Source organism: Malaclemys terrapin, chromosome 16, assembly GCF_027887155.1.
Source record: "Malaclemys terrapin pileata isolate rMalTer1 chromosome 16, rMalTer1.hap1, whole genome shotgun sequence".
Classification (NCBI taxonomy): Eukaryota; Metazoa; Chordata; order Testudines; family Emydidae; genus Malaclemys; species Malaclemys terrapin.
The window spans coordinates 6,329,865-6,346,889 of NC_071520.1; the positions used below are offsets into that span (position 1 = coordinate 6,329,865).

Sequence of the window (17,025 nt, forward strand, 5' to 3'; positions counted from 1 at the left end):
AGGCATTTGGCTACCTGTGTTGCATGCTCTGAAACTGCTTATTGGTTTGGGTGAGTTCACCCAAAACAGACTGAGGGGGGAGGAGCAGGGGGAGGACTTCTCTCTCATAACTTTTAGCCCTATGGTTAGGGCACTTAAAGCAGGGAGCCACCTAAGCTAGCCAATGGGAGATGTATTTGAACCCCTGCCCCCTCTGCTCATGATTTACCCACTGATACTTTGGTTACACACATTTATTCATAATTCATAAATAGTTTCTGTAACAATATTTTAACCTGTGCATTGGTCATCAATTAGGACTTTGGTAGTCACTATGCACAGTTAGCAACTCCTGCTGCCTAACATGATATTGGTTTTGCATCCTGGTTGGATTGCTCCAAAACACAGTTTTCAGGTTTGGCGGCACCAACCTTTCCAGCCTGACTGGCTAGTCATATTCAGATCAGGATTCATAGATCCACACAATCCCACTTTCTTTTTTCGCAAACATTCTTGCAAACAAAAATTCCCCATTCAAATGGTTACGTCAGTTCCCATGTTCGGTTGCTTGACCTAGATTCACAAAGGTATTTTGAGGTGCCTAGAAAATCAAAGTCTGAGTTAGGCTCCCAGGCTATCTTTGAATGGGGAGAGACAGGTGCCTTAGACTGCGGTTCACAAAAGCCAACATGCTAGGCAGGGCGTTGCCTAAGTTAGCCAATGGGAGATGCCAACCAGAGAGGTGTTCTAAGCCCCGCCCCTTTCCCGGAGATAGATGTCGGAGTCGGAGCGGCTGGGAAGCTAGTGATTCTCAGCTGTAAACCCTCTTTCGAGTTAGCTGCCTCAGGCAAATTTTGGGAAGAGGGAGACGCCAGAGAGAGACAGACAGACAGACTCACTCTCCTGATAGCTAGTACATCACCCAGGATCCAGTCTCCGTGCACCAGTGTTTCTTTAATGGTTTATCCAGTGGCACAGCTTCAACAGGAGAGAGTTTGGGAGCCCCACAAGAAAATAGCCCTTAGGCCAGTGGTTGGAGCACACACCTGAGAGGTGGCAGATCCCTGTTCAAATTCCTTCTCATCAGGCTGGGGGGAGACTTGAGCTGGGGGGTCTCACATCCCAGGTGAATGCCCTAATCACTGGGCTAAGAGTTGGGGAGATCCTCCTTTCCTGCCCCTCTCACTGGCTGTTGTGCTCTGAGCACACCTACCTGACCGGGCCTGCACACAGATAAGGGGGCTAAATGCTTATCTGCCCCCAGTTAACGAATTGCTCTTGGGCTCAGGTGGGAGATAGGTCTCAAAACACCTAGAGGGAGGCAGCTTGTGCCTGCCCAGAGGCAGAAATATGGATCAAGATAATTTTTTTTTTACTGGAAAAAATGTAGGTGCCTCGTGAGTTGAGGCACCTACAAGGTTTAGTAGGAGTTTTGTGGGTCACAATGGAGATGAAAAGTGGGATTTAGGCCCTACATTTGGAGGTTTGATGCCCAAGTACCTTTGTGAGTCTAGGCCTTTATCCCTAGGCACAAGCTCCTTATGTTCTCATAAGAGTAGAATTTGTCTTGGTGTGGATTACGTTTGTTCGTAGCTTACGTGTTTCCAGTTGCTATCAGCAGTTTGTTATAGTCCATCTTAAATCCATCCTTGAACACAGCTATCTTGTTCTTGATGTCCACAGCCGCAACCTGCAATCAGTTCTAAATAACGTTACGGGGCAAAATCGGAGACGCTTATTGAGATACCAAAGAGTTTAGCTCCAAGTGGGCAAAGGGCTGGTCTCATCTCAGAGCACGCTGGCAGCCTCGCCTGCTGCTCTGGGCTGAGTTTTCCATGGATCACATTGCATTAGCTCATGCAACCAATTCATTCATTTGGTTTTCATCGTGAATGAGTTTGTTGCTCAAAAAAGTCAGGGCGCGATTAGTACTGGTGAAAGCAAAGGAGGCGGAGACTGGAGGAGTTCTGGACAAGAGTCTCCAGGCAGCTCAGACCGACTTGCCTGCAGCACTACTTGTTATGCCAGTCGTGGGCCCATTTTGAATGGGGCAGCTATAAAATGGGCACTTGTTTCAGCGCTACGTGTCGTTCAATGTTCAATTTTCATAGACATCGGTGGCTATGTCTGTGACAACCTATCATTCCCTATCCAACAGTTTGAGGAAATTACCACCCTTATTTAAGTGTACCAATTTTCTGTGGCTAAAGTAGGGTGACCAGATGTCCCGATTTGATAGGGACAGTCCTGATATTTGGGCCCTTTTCTTAGATAGGCTCCTATTTAGCCCCCCACCCCCGTCCTGATTTTTCACACGTGCTGTCTGGTCACCCTAGGCTAAAGGCATGTGCCTAGAGCTGTCTGTAGTATTGATTAGTGCACTGAGAAGGCACTCACAATAGGCTCTTTACCATTTTAGGGCCCTACCAAATTCATGGTCCATTTTGGTCAATTTCACGGTCACGGAGTATTTAAATTAGTCAATCTCACATTTTCAGATGTTTACATCTGAAATTTCATGGTGTTGTAATTGTGGGGGTCCTGATCCAAAAGGGAGACATGGGTGGGGGGGTCACAAAGCTGTTGTAGGGGGGTTGCAGGATTGCCACCCTCACTTCTGCCAGGGACAGTAGCCAGAAGTGGGTCTGACTCCTCCCTGAGAGCAGACATTCAGGGGAAGAAGAAGTCCTGTCTTTGCCCAGCCCAGCTGGGACTAGTAGCCTCATTGGTTTTGGTTTGGATCGGTTCTCACGAGCCGGGGTCTTCACCCTAGGCCTCTCCCACAGCAGCCAAGCCATTAAATCCTGAACTGTCCTGCAAGAATCATCATGATCATCTGTGTGCACGTGAAAGATACCAAGAGCAAAGAACCTTGACAATTCCAGTGTGACCACAGACAGGAACCTGGTGCAGTAGGGCAACTTCTGCTGTAACACTAGTCCTGCCTTAACCCCATCTCAGGACACAGACACACACACACAGACACACAGACACACACACACAGACACACACACACCCAATGCAGCAGGAAATCTGCATTTGAGGCAGCAGATGGAAGTGGCACAGCAGCACCACTTCCTTGAACGCCCCTTCTAGTTTCATAGACACCAGGGCCATGAAGGGACCAGGGTGATCATTAGTCTGACCCCTGCAGAACAAACGCCAGAGAACTGCCCCCAAATAATTCCTAGCGTGGGTCTTTTAGCAAAACAGCCAGTCTTGATTTTAAAACAGTCAGTGATGGAGAATCCATCCCGACCCTTGGTCAGTTGTTCCTTAGCACGAGCCACATTGACTTTGATCAAATGGCAGCTAAGCCAGCACCTGTCCTGCAGGGTCATGCAACCAGGTTTTTGTGATAAAAGTAAAGTCAGGGCTGCATCCTTAATTACACTGTGGTTGGTGGTAACTTTATAAGCTACTGACCTCACATTAAACAGCCGGAAGTGAAGAACAGGATCCCAACATGGTGAGAATTAATACAAGGAAAAAGCAATGGGTCCGGTGTTAGAGGTGAGCCATCTGGGGTAGTGATTATCTGTCTTTTATACTTGTGTATACAACGCCTAGAACAATGCAACCCCGATCCGGGGCTGGGGCCTCGGCATGCTGCCGTAATACACATAAATAGAATAATAAAGTTCCTGGCCCAGGTTTATGCCCAACATACAGTTTGGTTTCCCTGTTTTGTCTCTTCTACCCAGTGCCATGGGGTACGAGCTGTCCAAGCACCTCGTGGGCCTATCAGCACCCCGGCACTCAGCAGCGCTGCGTCACTCGCTGACCATACTACGGTGGCCAGCAAAGGGGCCGAGAAAGGAAACATGAACAGGTAGGAAGATGGAGTCTGTAAAAATAACTTGACAAAAAGCAAGCAAGGCAAAGATTAGAAAATCTAGATGTATGAGAGTCAGGATAAGTTGCCTCCAAGTGTATTAAGACAATAGTTAATGGCTTTATTGTATCGCTGACACTGACTCTGGAAAAACCACCAGCAATTTAGGAGAACCTGAGAAACTGGCTGATAAAAGAAGGCAGTTGGGTCCCTGTAGGTCTGACTGGTATCCTTGGTAAAATAATACAACCAGCCTTGAGTGGAAGAGTCTAAGTCAGGGTCCAATTCCTCGAGGTGCTGGGTAATTCCTAGTGCAATGCATGGAGTGGCAGTGCTCAGCACCTAACTCCTGTAAGATGACAGCCATGAGCAACAGACAATCTAGTTTGGAGAGAACATGTTCTGCCAGCACGTTGGATTGCTTTTTGGAGACAATTCTAGACTCATGGGCAGATCTTGCCCCAGTGGACTCCGGGCAGTATATTGCTCTGCGGCTCAGCCCGAGTCTGGCTGTGGAGTACTATCTGCATCCTGAGCGGAGAACAAGGACTCTGCCGAAGGGGCCCTGTGCAGTGGCTTCAAAGCTGTGTAATCCCCCTGCCTATTCGGCAGCCTCCCACCCCTGGGCCCATGAGGAGCATGTTGCAGAAAGCCTCTCCAAGCCTGGGAAGTCCAGGGCAGGTCTTGGCAGCTGTGTAGGAATCCTTAAAGGACCACAGACAGCTCCAGAATAGAACTGCCAGCCGGGATGAAATTCTCCTTCTCCCAGTAACGGTGAGCTGGGGGAGGTAAAGACCACATCAGTGCCCCTCCATCCACAGGGATCACACCCTGGACTCCCCTCCTTTTATGGCAGCTCCATGGGCCAGGGCTGCACTCCATGGAGGAGAAGGGGGACATATATGTGAGGGTTAATAGCAGCATAGGCGTTGACTCCGTAGGTGCTCCAGGAATGGAGCACCCACAGAAAAAAAAATCATGGGTGCTCAGCACCCACCAGCCACCCACCCATCAGCTGTTTGGCAAGATGGGGGACTCTATCCTGGGAGGCAGTGACTCTGAAAGAGACTTGGGGGTCATGGTGGATAATCAACTGAACATGAGCTCCCAGTGCGGTGTTGTGGCCAAAAGAGCTAATGCGATCTGAGATCATGAACCGGGGACTCACAAGTAGGAGAAGAGATATTTGGCACTGGTGAGACCACTGCTGGAACACTCTGTCCAGTATTGGTGGCCACAATTCAAGAAGGAGGTTGATAAATTGGAGAGGGGGTCAGAGAAGAGCCACAAGAATGATTAAAGGGTTAGAAATCCTGCCTTATAGTGATATATTCAAAGAGTTCATTCTATTCAGCGTAACAAAGAGGGAGTTAAGGGGTGATTTGGTTACAGTCTATCAGTATCTACATGGGGAACAAATATTTAACAATGGGGTCTTCACTCTAGCAGAGAAAAGCATAACACAATCCAATAGCTGGAAGCTGAAGCTAGACAAATTCAGACTGGAAATAAGGGGTACATTTTTAACGATGAGAGTAATTAACCACTGGAACCATTCACCAAGGGTCATGGTGGCTTTTCCATCACTGATAATTTTTAAATCAAGGTTGGATTTTTTTTCCTGAGTGATCTGCTCTAGGAGTTATTTTGGGGCAGTTCTCTGGCTTGTGTTATGTAGATTGGTCCCTTCTGGCCTAGGGATCTATGAACGTGTTGTAGCTCAGGGGTCAGTTTGGTATTTTTGCCATGGTTTTAGCTGGGACCATTCACGTATAAACATTTTATTTCTAGGCTCCTGTCTCCACTAGTGAGAAACAAGAGCTGGCTCGGCTGCCAGACTGGTGTAATAAAATAGCAAGTACATGCCTTTCAGGCTCCCACAGGTTGTTTTCTTTCAAAGGCTCTTGAGATCTGTTCTCCTGGCTTCTACCTGAGATTTCAAACTTGGCTGCTGCAGAAGCTTGCAGTTCTACAGCTAGGTATCTCCCATGTTCCCTATCTATTTTATTGCTGAGTTTTCTATCTCAATACACTCCCCATTCGTTTGTTTAATCAAGATGTGTATCATCTGTCATCTCGTTAAAACCCGTTAATTCAATTAATCGGATACGTTTTACTTAAAGGAAGTGGCAACTCTTTGCTGAGTCTAGAAAGACTTTTCCACTAATCCCCTACCCTCTCCTTTTGGACAGTAGCTGCATTCGCTTTTTCCACAAAGTGCTTTTACTTCTTTAGTTTTAATGGATTCCCCCCGCCCCCAGTATTGGATCTTCCAAGTCTTGCTGTCAGTTGTCTTAATTTCTCTCCATCTGTGCAGACCTTGCATCATTTTAGTTGCCCTTCCTTAAATCCCTAAAGGTCACCTGAGGTAGTGAAAAGAGCCCGGTGTGGTCAGGAGAGAGATGCTTTTGAACAATCGCTGCTAAATTAAAGCGAGTTAGGCCAGCTGTCAGAGTCCACAATGCACAGGGAGAGTTGGGTGCTAAGAATGGGAGCTACAAAAGCCAGCATGCTGAGCAGACAGCCGCATAAACCAGCTAATAGGAAATGCCAAGAAGAGGGGTGGGGCCTAAGCCCCACCTCTCAACAGGAGTTAGGCATTTAAATGTGGGCCAGAGGAACTGGGGTTCCACTGAGCATGTTCAGTGTGAGAACAGCCGCAGTGAGCGTCCATCTTGTAGCTATTTGCTAGCCAAGCTAATGGCAGCTTTGAATAGCGACATCCCGCTGGGATCTTGTTATGAAGTGAGGGCTTTGATGCAGCTTTTGGTAATATTTCTGTAGAAGCAATTTGACAGTGCCAGCTAGCAAAGCTAGCGTTTGCTTTTTCTAGCCACACACAGTCTCTGTGTTCGATACAGAACTCCCAAGATATACACTGCGTGCTATTCTGTATGACTGCACCATGCAAATCTTGTTCTCCTTACCTGTGTTTCAGTCAGGACCTCAATGTCATTTGTACGGAAGAATTCCTTAGGGCGCAAGGTGATCTGATCTAAGTGGGAATCCATTGACTGCAACAAAGAAGCAATTTTGCTGTCAATTACACAGTTCACAGTGTGAGAGACGTGTGTGAATTCCCAGTTACAGCATTTACACATGTGTAAGAGCCGTTTTCCCAGTGCTTTTCAGTGATAGCCTGAAATCTGTCCTTGCAGTAACCTGGTACACAGGAAATCTCTGCAGGTGACCACGGCTAAGGGAAGGATCTCCATTGACTTGAATGGACTTGGTATTGGGCCTTAATTCCTTTTATATTAACTCACACTGCAGTACAAGAATTGACCTACTAAGAAAGACAGGAAGGGAAGGCTTTTGAATAGCTGTAAAGTGGAAGTTCAAAAGACATAGCATGGAAGAGCACAGAGACAGACAAAGGGGCCAAGAAAATGGTTACTTTGGGAAAGAGGATCAGTTAGCCACTGATCACTGCAGAATTTTCAAAAGCACCCAACTTATTTAGGAGCAAATGTCCCAGAAAGAGTCAAAACACAAGCCCTTATCTAGTTCTTTTTTGAACTTAGTTATACTTTTGACCTTCACAACATCCCCTGGCAATGAGTTCCACAGATAAATTGTGCATTGCGAGAAAGAGTATTTCCTCTCCTTTGTATTAAACCTGATGCCTAGTAATTTCACTGGGTTGTAGTCAATTTGTAGCCAGTGTTACAAACATATATACACATAGGAAAGGAATAAGTATGAATTAAGGCAGTAACACAAAAGCTTACATGTCCCAAGCCCGTAAGGCAATAACTTACAAACTAACTGAGGCCAAAGGCTTGAGATCTGGACACAAGTAACTAACCTATACATGACCTTGTATTACAAGATGTCATGAGATAAAGTGATGTTCTAAGTAAATGTTGCTAAATTGCTGAGAGTTGACAGCAAAATGCTAGTTTATACCAGCTTTAGATATTTTAAGTTAGGAACATCAGCAGATGTTCAACCACAAGAATGCCATAGAAACTTATTGACATGTGGCCCATTGGCGACTGCCAGTAGCAAAACTCCCCAATTGCTGGAGACGGGACACTAGATGGTGCGGGTTCTGAGTTACTACAGAGAATTCTTTCCCAGGTGTCTGGCTGGTGAGTCTTGCCCATATGCTCAGGGTCTAACTGATCACCATATTTGGGGTCTGGAAGGAATTTCCCCTCAGGCCAGATTGGCAGGGACCCTGGGGGGTTTTCGCCTTCCTCTGCAGCATAGGGCATGGGTCACTTGCAGGCTTAAACTAGTGTAAATAATGAATTCTCCGTAACTTGAAGTCTTTAAACCATGGTGTGAGGACTTCAGTCACTCAGCCAGAGGTGAGAGATCTATTACAGGAGTGGGTGGGTGAGGTTCTGTGGCCTGTGACGTGCAGGAGGTCAGACTAGATGATCATGATGGTCCCTTCTAACCTTAAAGTCTATGAGTCTATTTGATTTGTTCCTGCACAACATTTTGATTAAAAGATTAGAACAATATAAAATTAAAGGGCACATATTAAATGAATTAAAAACTGGCTAACATAGGTCTCAAAATGTAATTGTAAATGGGGAATCATCACAGAGTGGGTCTGTTTCTAATGAGGTTCTGCAGGGATCAGTTCTTGGCCCTACGCTATTTAACATCTTTATTAATAACCTGGAAGAAAACATACAAGCATCACTGATAAAGTTTGCAGATGATACAAAAATTGGAAAGTGGGTAAATAATGAAGAGGACAGGTCACTGATACAGAGGAATCTGGACTGCCTGGTAAACTGGGCCTAAGCAACCAACATGTATTGTAATACAGCTAATGTATAGACCTGGGAACAAAGCACGCCGGCTGTACGTACAGGATGGGGGAGTCTATCCTGGGAAGCAGTGATTCTGAAACAGATTTGGGGGTTGTGGTGGATAATCAGCTGAACATGAAGTCCCAGTGTGACGCTGTGGCCAAGAGCTAATGTAATCTTGGTATTCGTAAAGAGGGGAATCTCGAGTAGGAGCAGAGAGGTTATTTTATCTCTGTATTTGGCACTGGTGTGACTGCTGCTGAAATACTGTATCCAGTTCTGGTGCCCACAAGCAGGGCCGCCCAGAGGATTCAGGGGGCCTGGGGCAAAGCGGGGGAGCTGTGGCGCTTGTATTCACCCGGTGGCGGTCCGGGTCTTCGGCGGCAGAGTGCCCTTCAGTCGCTCCGCGTCTTTGGCATCACTGAAGGGCCCCCCGCTGCCGAAATGCCAGCGCCGGTCCAGGCTCGTGGGGCCCCTGCGGGGCCCGGGGCAAATTGCCCCACTTGCCCCCCGCGGGCGGCCCTGCCCACAAGCAAGGGTGCAGGAACAGGGCGGGGGGTGGGGGGGCAAGGGACCAGCTGGAGCCTGGCCTGGGTAAGAGCGGCCCCAGGAGCCTGGGCAGCTGTGGGGAGCCGCGGACCTTTCACCTGCCCAGAGGGGGGGGTCTCAAGAGCAGTCCCTGGCCTGTGTCCCACCCCCTGGACTCCCCGATCCAGGGCAGATGGAGGCTCTGTGGCTTCCCATTGTTGCCCAGATGGCTCTAGCCACAGCCTGGCTGCAGCTCTTCGGCCCCCAAGATCCCACCCCCCGGCCAGGCCAGAAGCTGGAGCCGGGGCCCGATGAAAAGATCCAGAGGGCCCGTGGGGGTGGGGTGGGCGGGGAGCACCCTCCCTCAGGACCTGCTCGAGGTAAGCTCGAGAGGCGGGTGACACGGCTGCCCTCACCTCCTGAAGAACGCACCGGGGAGTATGGGGGGTGGAGAGCCCCATACGCTGAGTGAGCTGAGCTTCTGTTTGGATGGGTGGCAGGTTTTTAGGGATAGGTCAGATTTTGTCCCAGTGCCTAATGCCAGCTCCAGAGGAGCAGAGTGAAGGTTGTGTCAGGGTGGGAGATATTTTTAACTCTGTTTTCTCTGGTTTCCAGAGGTTTACATTTTTCTTCACTTATCTCTTTATTTTCTGCTTTCCAGAGATTAAAATTTACCCATCCTCCATGTTCTGGAAGGGTGTATCACTAACTAGCCCACTTTAACTTTGTGTGAAAGAAATCTGGTACCGTGAATGTCATTTAAAAAAAAAAAATTATGCTTACAACCTTCACTTCATCGAAAGATTTCTGCCTAAGAATATATGAAAGAATTAAAGGTAACAATATAGAGATTAAACCCAATTCTCCCTGTATATGGATTTGCTTTGGGAATATTTACAAGTTCCTCATTTTTATGCAGACAGGGCAGTACTATGATTGAAGGTTGAACGTAGGGTTTTGTATTTAATATCCTCAGTTGTTTGCAGAAAAGAAACTTCAAGCAAAAGAAGAAACAAGAGGTCAAAATGGAACAAAAGGTGCCCGTATATTTAGTAAAAGATGCATCACAGCAATAAATTCTGCAACTCCTGAAACAGCCATTTGGCTCGATCAACGTCAGGTGAATTTGTAGTTGCTGCTCTACACCAGCCACGTGAAAGAAGAAGAAGATTTAATGATGTTGGGACAAGGTTCCCGACCAAGATTTTCTAAAGCAGGTTCTGTAACCTGAGACCTCGATCACCTGACTGTGCAGAAGTGCGGAGTAGCTAGTAGCGCTCTGTGGTTTTAATGGGAGCTGAGAGCTACTCAGTACTTATGAACATGAGGCCACTTATTTAGATACCTAGCTATGGACTTATGAACTTGACATAAAGCATGTACACTGGGAAATCTCGGCCCCAGCTTTCATCAGGCTCCATCCATTACTGGCCTTAGATGATGTTATACGAGGCAAGAGGAGGGTTCACGGGTTTGCCTCCGAAAACACACACTAAAAGGGTGACAAGCTCCAGAAGTCCCTGGAATTAAGTTTATCGACAGTGCCTCAGTGCAATAAAAGGACGAGCTGGCAAAGTTTCTAGTGACCTGGGACACCCACTGTCCAGTGAGAGAAACACTCTGAGAGGGGAGCCCAGTAGCTGTTCGGTAAGAATATGAAACATTCTGGATGATACAAACCTTACTTAGCTTGGGTCGGTCATAGGGTAAGTGTCTGTCCATTGTGCACATGACGATCCTGTCGGAGAAACCTTCCTGTCTTAAGGTCTCTGCACAAACTAATCCAGCAGCACCTAAGAGACAGAAGGCCAGTAATTGCTACATATGTATTTTATTTAACAAATGAAAAGTTTAGCATCCATCCAGTAGAGGCTCCATAATCTCTCACACCTTTTTTTTGTGAATCTAGCCCTTCAATAATGGTGTCTTTGCAAGCAATGACTAGTCCATGCTAACCATCATTGGAAAGGCAGCGTCCACCATGTCTCCCTGTCCTCTGTAGAAAAGCAACAGCAGGGAAGTTTGTTGCTGCCTACAGACTGGTGGAGTCTTCTATTCTGCAAAGTTTTGTTCCATCCATGAAAAACATTTTAAGAAAAGCACAAAGTACCAACACAAATGCAACTGGCCCCTCCTACTCCCACCCCTCCTCCAATTTGTCTCTGGTAAATTTGGAACTAAAGCATGTCTACACTAGGGAAATTCTGTAAAATGATCTCATTGTTGCTATCATCATTTCAGCTTGGCTGGTGCTAATTATACTGAGAGCACTAGTGTCAAGGGGCTGTTTTAAGCACTGAACTGGTTAAACATACTCTGAGCTGCGTATAAGACCCAGTGCTTAAAGTAAGTACTGCAGCCAGTAACCCATCTGCGCTAGAGCCATAGATTCCAAGGACAGACAGTAGCACTGTGGTCATCTAGTTGGACCTCCCTGAATTAATTCCTGTTTGAACTAGAGCAGATCTTTTGGAAAAACTAGGTTGTGTAAACCAATGCAGTTGAACTGGTGACAGAGCAATGGTGGAAGTTTTGCAAATTTTTCTTACTGTAGACAAAGCTGTAATTCCAAACTTAATACACACCAGCTGGGAGAGAGATTGGGGAGGACAGGCCAGCAGGGTCAGAAGGAGCATGGTGGGGGGGAGTGTCTAAGGCCTTGTCTACACTTACCAAGGCATGGCGATTGATGCATTGACGGTCGATTTAGCAGGTCTAAATCAACTGCTGATCGCTCTCCCACTGACTCCTGTACTCCACCTAAATGAGAAGTGCAAGGGGAGTCGACAGGAGAGCGTCTCCCATTGATGTCGCGTAGTGTGGACCCTGTGGTAAATAGATCTAAGTATGTCGACTTCAGCTACGTTATTCATGTAGCTGAAGTTACATAATTTAGATCGAACTCCTCCCGTAGTGTAGACAAGGCCTAAGGAACTGGTAGTTCGGATGGTGATTAGACAGAGAGCTGCCTGGGAGTCTGGTGACAGTTTAGGAGGAAATGACTGTATTCACAGAGTGGGATAATTAAAACATATTAGGTGCAGGAGTTAGGGGTTACTTATACACAGGACCTCCCCATGTCCGTCTATTGCTCTGGATCTAGGGTGGGTATGGTCTCAATACAGACCAGGAACATAACTTACTGGGCTAACTGTGCAGTGAAGAAATACCCTGAGAAACTTGCAGTGGGAGCAGTAGTTATTTACCCAGTGTGGGAGGTTGGGGAAGAGCTTCCACAAAGTTTGGGAGCAAATGTCTATAAATTAGATGCATGGGGACATTGTACATAGAGTCGTAGATTTTCATCTAGTCTGACTTGCTGCATAGCCCAGGCCAATGGTTAGCGTAGTGGCATACTCAGATCTTGATCTTAGTTAATAGTTCTGTATTGCTGGATCTGATGTGTGGGTCTATACACATTAGGAGAATGGACAGTTATGGACCCAGACTGGGAGTGGGATGGATGTATCTACAGACTGGCCAGGAAGATGAAGGGTGTACATCAGTTAACATATACTATTTACTGTTCTCTTTATATCCTCCACTGTAATGACAGAGGTCTGCTGCTGTCAGCAGGCACATCTCGATACCTGCTCCGATGATCAGCACGTTGGTGCTACTGATATTGTAGTTGCTGAGGGAGATACATTTTGCCATAACCTTTGTCCTTCTTTGCGTCAGAAGAGCCTGCGTAGCAATTAAGGAGATGATTGTCATTAACGGTTCAAAGATTTAATTTTGCCAGGTACAAATGGGAACAGCTATGAGTTATTTTGTAAAGCGGTTTGGATGAAAGCTTCACTCTGATTGCCTGAAGAGGATTCCAAACCCACACCCAACAAAAGCACTATGGGACTATCAAACCTTTCCACCAGACATGTCACTATGCCACTTCCAGAAGGCAGTTGAAGAATAAATCCACCACCAGCCACAAATTCATCCAGGTCAGAAATTTTGGGTACCAAACAAAGCTGTGGCAGTGCTGGTTAAATGTTCTTTAGCCTTACAACTATACATCAGCAAGTCCTAGCAAAGCAAAGTTCAGTGTAACTTCTACCACCCCGTGTACGGAGCCCCACATTGCCAAATGGAGAGCTCAGCACAGGATGGCAGAGATGGGAAGGTGTGATCCCTTTTCATCAAACCCCAACATTCACATGTGTAACCTGGGTAGATGGGACACTGCATAGCAAATCATCTGTCCACATGCTGGCAGCCACAACTGATATTAGTGACCACTTTGGGCCAAATCTTTGAGTCACTGGAGCTCCTTAGATGTATATGGGTGGATATCAGAACGTGGCTCCGAATAGATAGACTGTGCATAGAATCATAAGACTGGAAGGGACCTCAAGAGGTCTTCTAGTCCAGTCCCCCGCACTCAAGGCAGGACTAAGCATTATCTAGGCCATCCCTGACCGATTTCATCTAACCTGCTCTTAAAAATCTCCAATTATAGAGATTCCACAACCTCCCTAGGCAATTTATTCCAGTGCTTAACCACCCTGACGGGAAGTTTTTCCTAATATCCAACCTAATCTGCCTTTCTGCAATTTAAGCCCATTGATTCTTGCCCTATCTTCAGAAGTTAAAGAGAACAATTTTTCTCCTTCCTCCTTGTAACAACCTTTCATGTACTTGAAAACTGTTATCGTGTCCCCTCTCAGTCTTCTCTTCCCCAGACTAAACAACCCCAATTTTTATAATCTTCCCTCATAGCTCATGTTTTCTAGACCTTTAATCATTTTTCTTGCATACCTGAGCAGTCTCTAAAAGCAACCCTAGAGCATTCCTTGTGGTACTCCCTAGGGGGCAGCAGATAACCTCGGTAACGTGGACCCCGGAGTGTGGAAGGGCTATTTATTTCCTGTTTGGACATCTGTTTACCTAACCAAAGGGCCAAAGGATCAAATCACCCTTGCCTCCCGCAAGCTGCTGTCCCCAGTCCCTGTGTTTGGATGCCAATGGAATCTCTCCCCCTCACCTGTTTGCTCGCTCGGATGTACACCTTCTCCTTCTCGATTTTCACCTGGGGCGAGAAGACAGCAGCAGTTTGTTGAGCAGTTAGCGTCTCTGGGTTTAAAGGGAGGGTTCTGTGCTAACTGCTGAACTAAACATAGGTCAATGCAAAACAGGTTCTGTCCACTCAGCCACACTGCCCACTCGCTGGACTCTCTGCATGGCCCATGTAAGAGCTGGGGAGCTCTCCTACATCCAGGGGGCTGGGACTTTCTGGGATCTTTAGCAGAGTGACCATCTCTGTTTGTCTGGGTCCTTATCCCCCAGGCCTAAGTGACTTCTCAGCCCTACTGTGTCCTGGGGGGCACCTGGATGCCCTTCTCCCCTCCTTCTTTGCCTGCCCCACCACCCTTCACCAGCAGCAGCCGTTGTGTAACAAGCCCTTCCCATGTATGTGCCCCCTCCCTTTCTCTCTCCTTTTTCCTTACCCTGGAGGCTCAGTTTCCCAGGAGCTGGCTGGCACCTGCAGATGGGTGCAGGGCAAAGGGGTCAGCTGGAATCATGGGGGTCAGGTGGAGGGAGCAGTGAGTGGGGACACATGAAGTCACCACCACCCCTACCCTTGGGAGACCCCAGCTCTACACTCTGAAAGGAAAACACTTCCCCCACCCCCTCCTCCCTTGATGGTCATTTCTTTCTCTACAGATTGAAAGATCTCACCTGGAATTTGGGTAAGCTGTCCAAGCCAGGAAAGTCCTCTATATCACCAGTGCCAATGCTGAAACAAGCCCCATGCCAGGGACAGCGCACTCTTCCTTTGGATAAAACCCCTGCAAAAGGCATGGCAGGAGTGAGTCACACTTCACCATAGACCCTTCCCTACCATTTCCTAGCAATCCCGGTGAGATCTTAGTGCAGCAACATCCTGGCAACGTTCCTGATGGCCAGTGATCAGGTGTTGGCTCCCTTCATGCTGGTTCAGTGACAGTGCAGAAGCATGTCAACATATATTCTCAGATCTGGAGGCCACTGGATTAGCCTCTGTCATTGATCCTGGAGAGGATGGAACTGCAAGTGCTGAAGATAGGTCAGTCCTGCTGAGGTGATCAGGGTTGATCACAGGGGGATGCAGTCCAAGGCCTGGTTTGAGAGTGGGATAACTGTGTGAGTCCATCCAGAGAGGTGATGGCTCGAGGCCTGAGAAAGGGCTGCCCTTGAAGAGACCAGGAGGGATCAGAGGTGCAGCTAGCTTAGGAACTGTGACAGGGCTCACTGGATTTTAAATTGTGCAGTCCAGTGCACGGCACGGGACCCGAGCTGGGGGGTGAAAAGGTTGTTATATAGACCTTGTGCTCCCCTATTGCAGGGGTGGCAGTGGTTGGTTCAGCCCCCGATGCTAGTTAACAGCGGTCTCCTGCAAAGGAGCTGGAGCAGAGCTGAAAGTCTGGTGTCTAGGGACCAAAGCCAGCTCTCCCACGAGCCCAGCAGGTAAACATACAGCACTAGGCTATAACCGTATATGCTCCTTTGTAACAAGAGAACCGTATCCACACAAGGGGCTGCACCAATTTCACCTGGAGTAGTTACATTTGCTGAAAAAATGGCATGTAGAGCAGCTCTTACTGTTTTTGAGGTAAGAATGTTTATGTGGTGTGGCTGGTTATGTGCAGAACCAGAGTGTGTGTGTGTGTGTGTGTGTGTGTGTGTGTGTGTGTGTGTGTGTGTGTGTGTGTGTGTGTGTGTGTGTGTGTGTGTGTGTGTGTGTGTGTGTGTGTGTGTGTGTGTGTGTGTGTGTGTGTGTGTGTGGCTATGGCTTCCAGGTAAGAAGCAGGACCACAGCAGAGCCATCCGCATGGAGGATGGAATTTCTAAATGCTCTGTCGTAGAGAAGAATAGTTCCCCTCCGCTGCAGGAATCACTAGGTGAAAGTCTCGGGCCCCTGTGTTAAGAGGTGAGACCTGAAGACATCCCAGCGGATCGATGATTGGCTGGCAGGGCGGCCAGTGGAGAGGCATGGCGATCGGCCAGCAGGGCGATGAGCGGAGCCTGGCGGAGAGGCGTGGCGATCGGCCAGCGGGGCAGCCGGTGGAGAGGAGCGGAGCGCCAATCCGCTGGGCAGTGGAGCGAGTAAGGTGCCTTCTTACTCCCCCACCGCCCCAGGGTGGGAGGTGAAATCTGCAGATGCACCTCTCAATCCTGGGTCTGCCCTGACCAAGGATAACAACTGTGAGTGGGCTGCAGAAAAGGGATGGGCACGTTAAGGGGACTTTTGGTTGCTGGACTTAAGAACCTGAGGGGAAAAGGACACTGTCCAACTTACTTGGGGGTGGGTCTTTTGCTCATGGTTTATGTTTATGAACCTGTTTGTGGGGTTTTCCCAATTTAATGCTGGGTTACGTCCCTCCTTTTATTAAAAGTTTCTTTGCTACTCCGTGCTTGCGAGAGGGGAAGTATTAATAAAAATATAAATAAAAAATAATGCCTCTTAGAGGCACCCAGGGGTGGTGGGCTCAAGCCGGTTTTATGATATATTGTTGAAAAGGAACCCCTAGATACTGAACCTGGCCCTTGTTGCGGCCAGCTCAGACTGGCAGAAAGATCTCCTTTCTATTCTTCAAACAGCATTTTAAGAGATTTCACTCTGAGATACACTGCACAGGCTACACGAGATCTGTTAGCAAACCAAACATGGACAGAGTGCTCGGCCGAGGATTTTGATCCCTTTCCTGGATTATAAGTGTATGTTACCTCACAGGCAGGACGTCTCTACAGACCTGTATCAGAGGGGTAGCCGTGTTAGTCTGAATCTGTAAAAAGCAACAGAGGGTCCTGTGGCACCTTTAAGACTAACAGTCTTAAAGGTGCCACAGGACCCTCTGTTGCTTTCTACAGACCTGAACATTCTGCAATGTGGTGAATGATACCAAATGGCTCAGATTCTTCATGCAGCTC

At 47.6% G+C, this 17,025-nt stretch overlaps 1 protein-coding gene across 2 annotated transcripts in view; it reads right to left on the reverse strand.

The window, feature by feature from the left end:
* AIFM3 (apoptosis inducing factor mitochondria associated 3) overlaps positions 1-17,025 on the reverse strand; it is an 85,406-nt gene that overhangs the window by 35,345 nt on the left and 33,036 nt on the right. For both annotated transcript variants that reach the window (XM_054006666.1, XM_054006665.1), the window contains exons 5-10: positions 14,794-14,903; positions 14,099-14,143; positions 12,705-12,801; positions 10,795-10,907; positions 6,742-6,828; positions 1,578-1,669 (exon numbers count right to left, since the gene is read on the reverse strand). In XM_054006666.1, the coding sequence (XP_053862641.1) occupies positions 1,578-1,669; positions 6,742-6,828; positions 10,795-10,907; positions 12,705-12,801; positions 14,099-14,143; positions 14,794-14,903 (544 nt within the window). The remainder of the gene's footprint in view (positions 1-1,577; positions 1,670-6,741; positions 6,829-10,794; positions 10,908-12,704; positions 12,802-14,098; positions 14,144-14,793; positions 14,904-17,025) is intronic.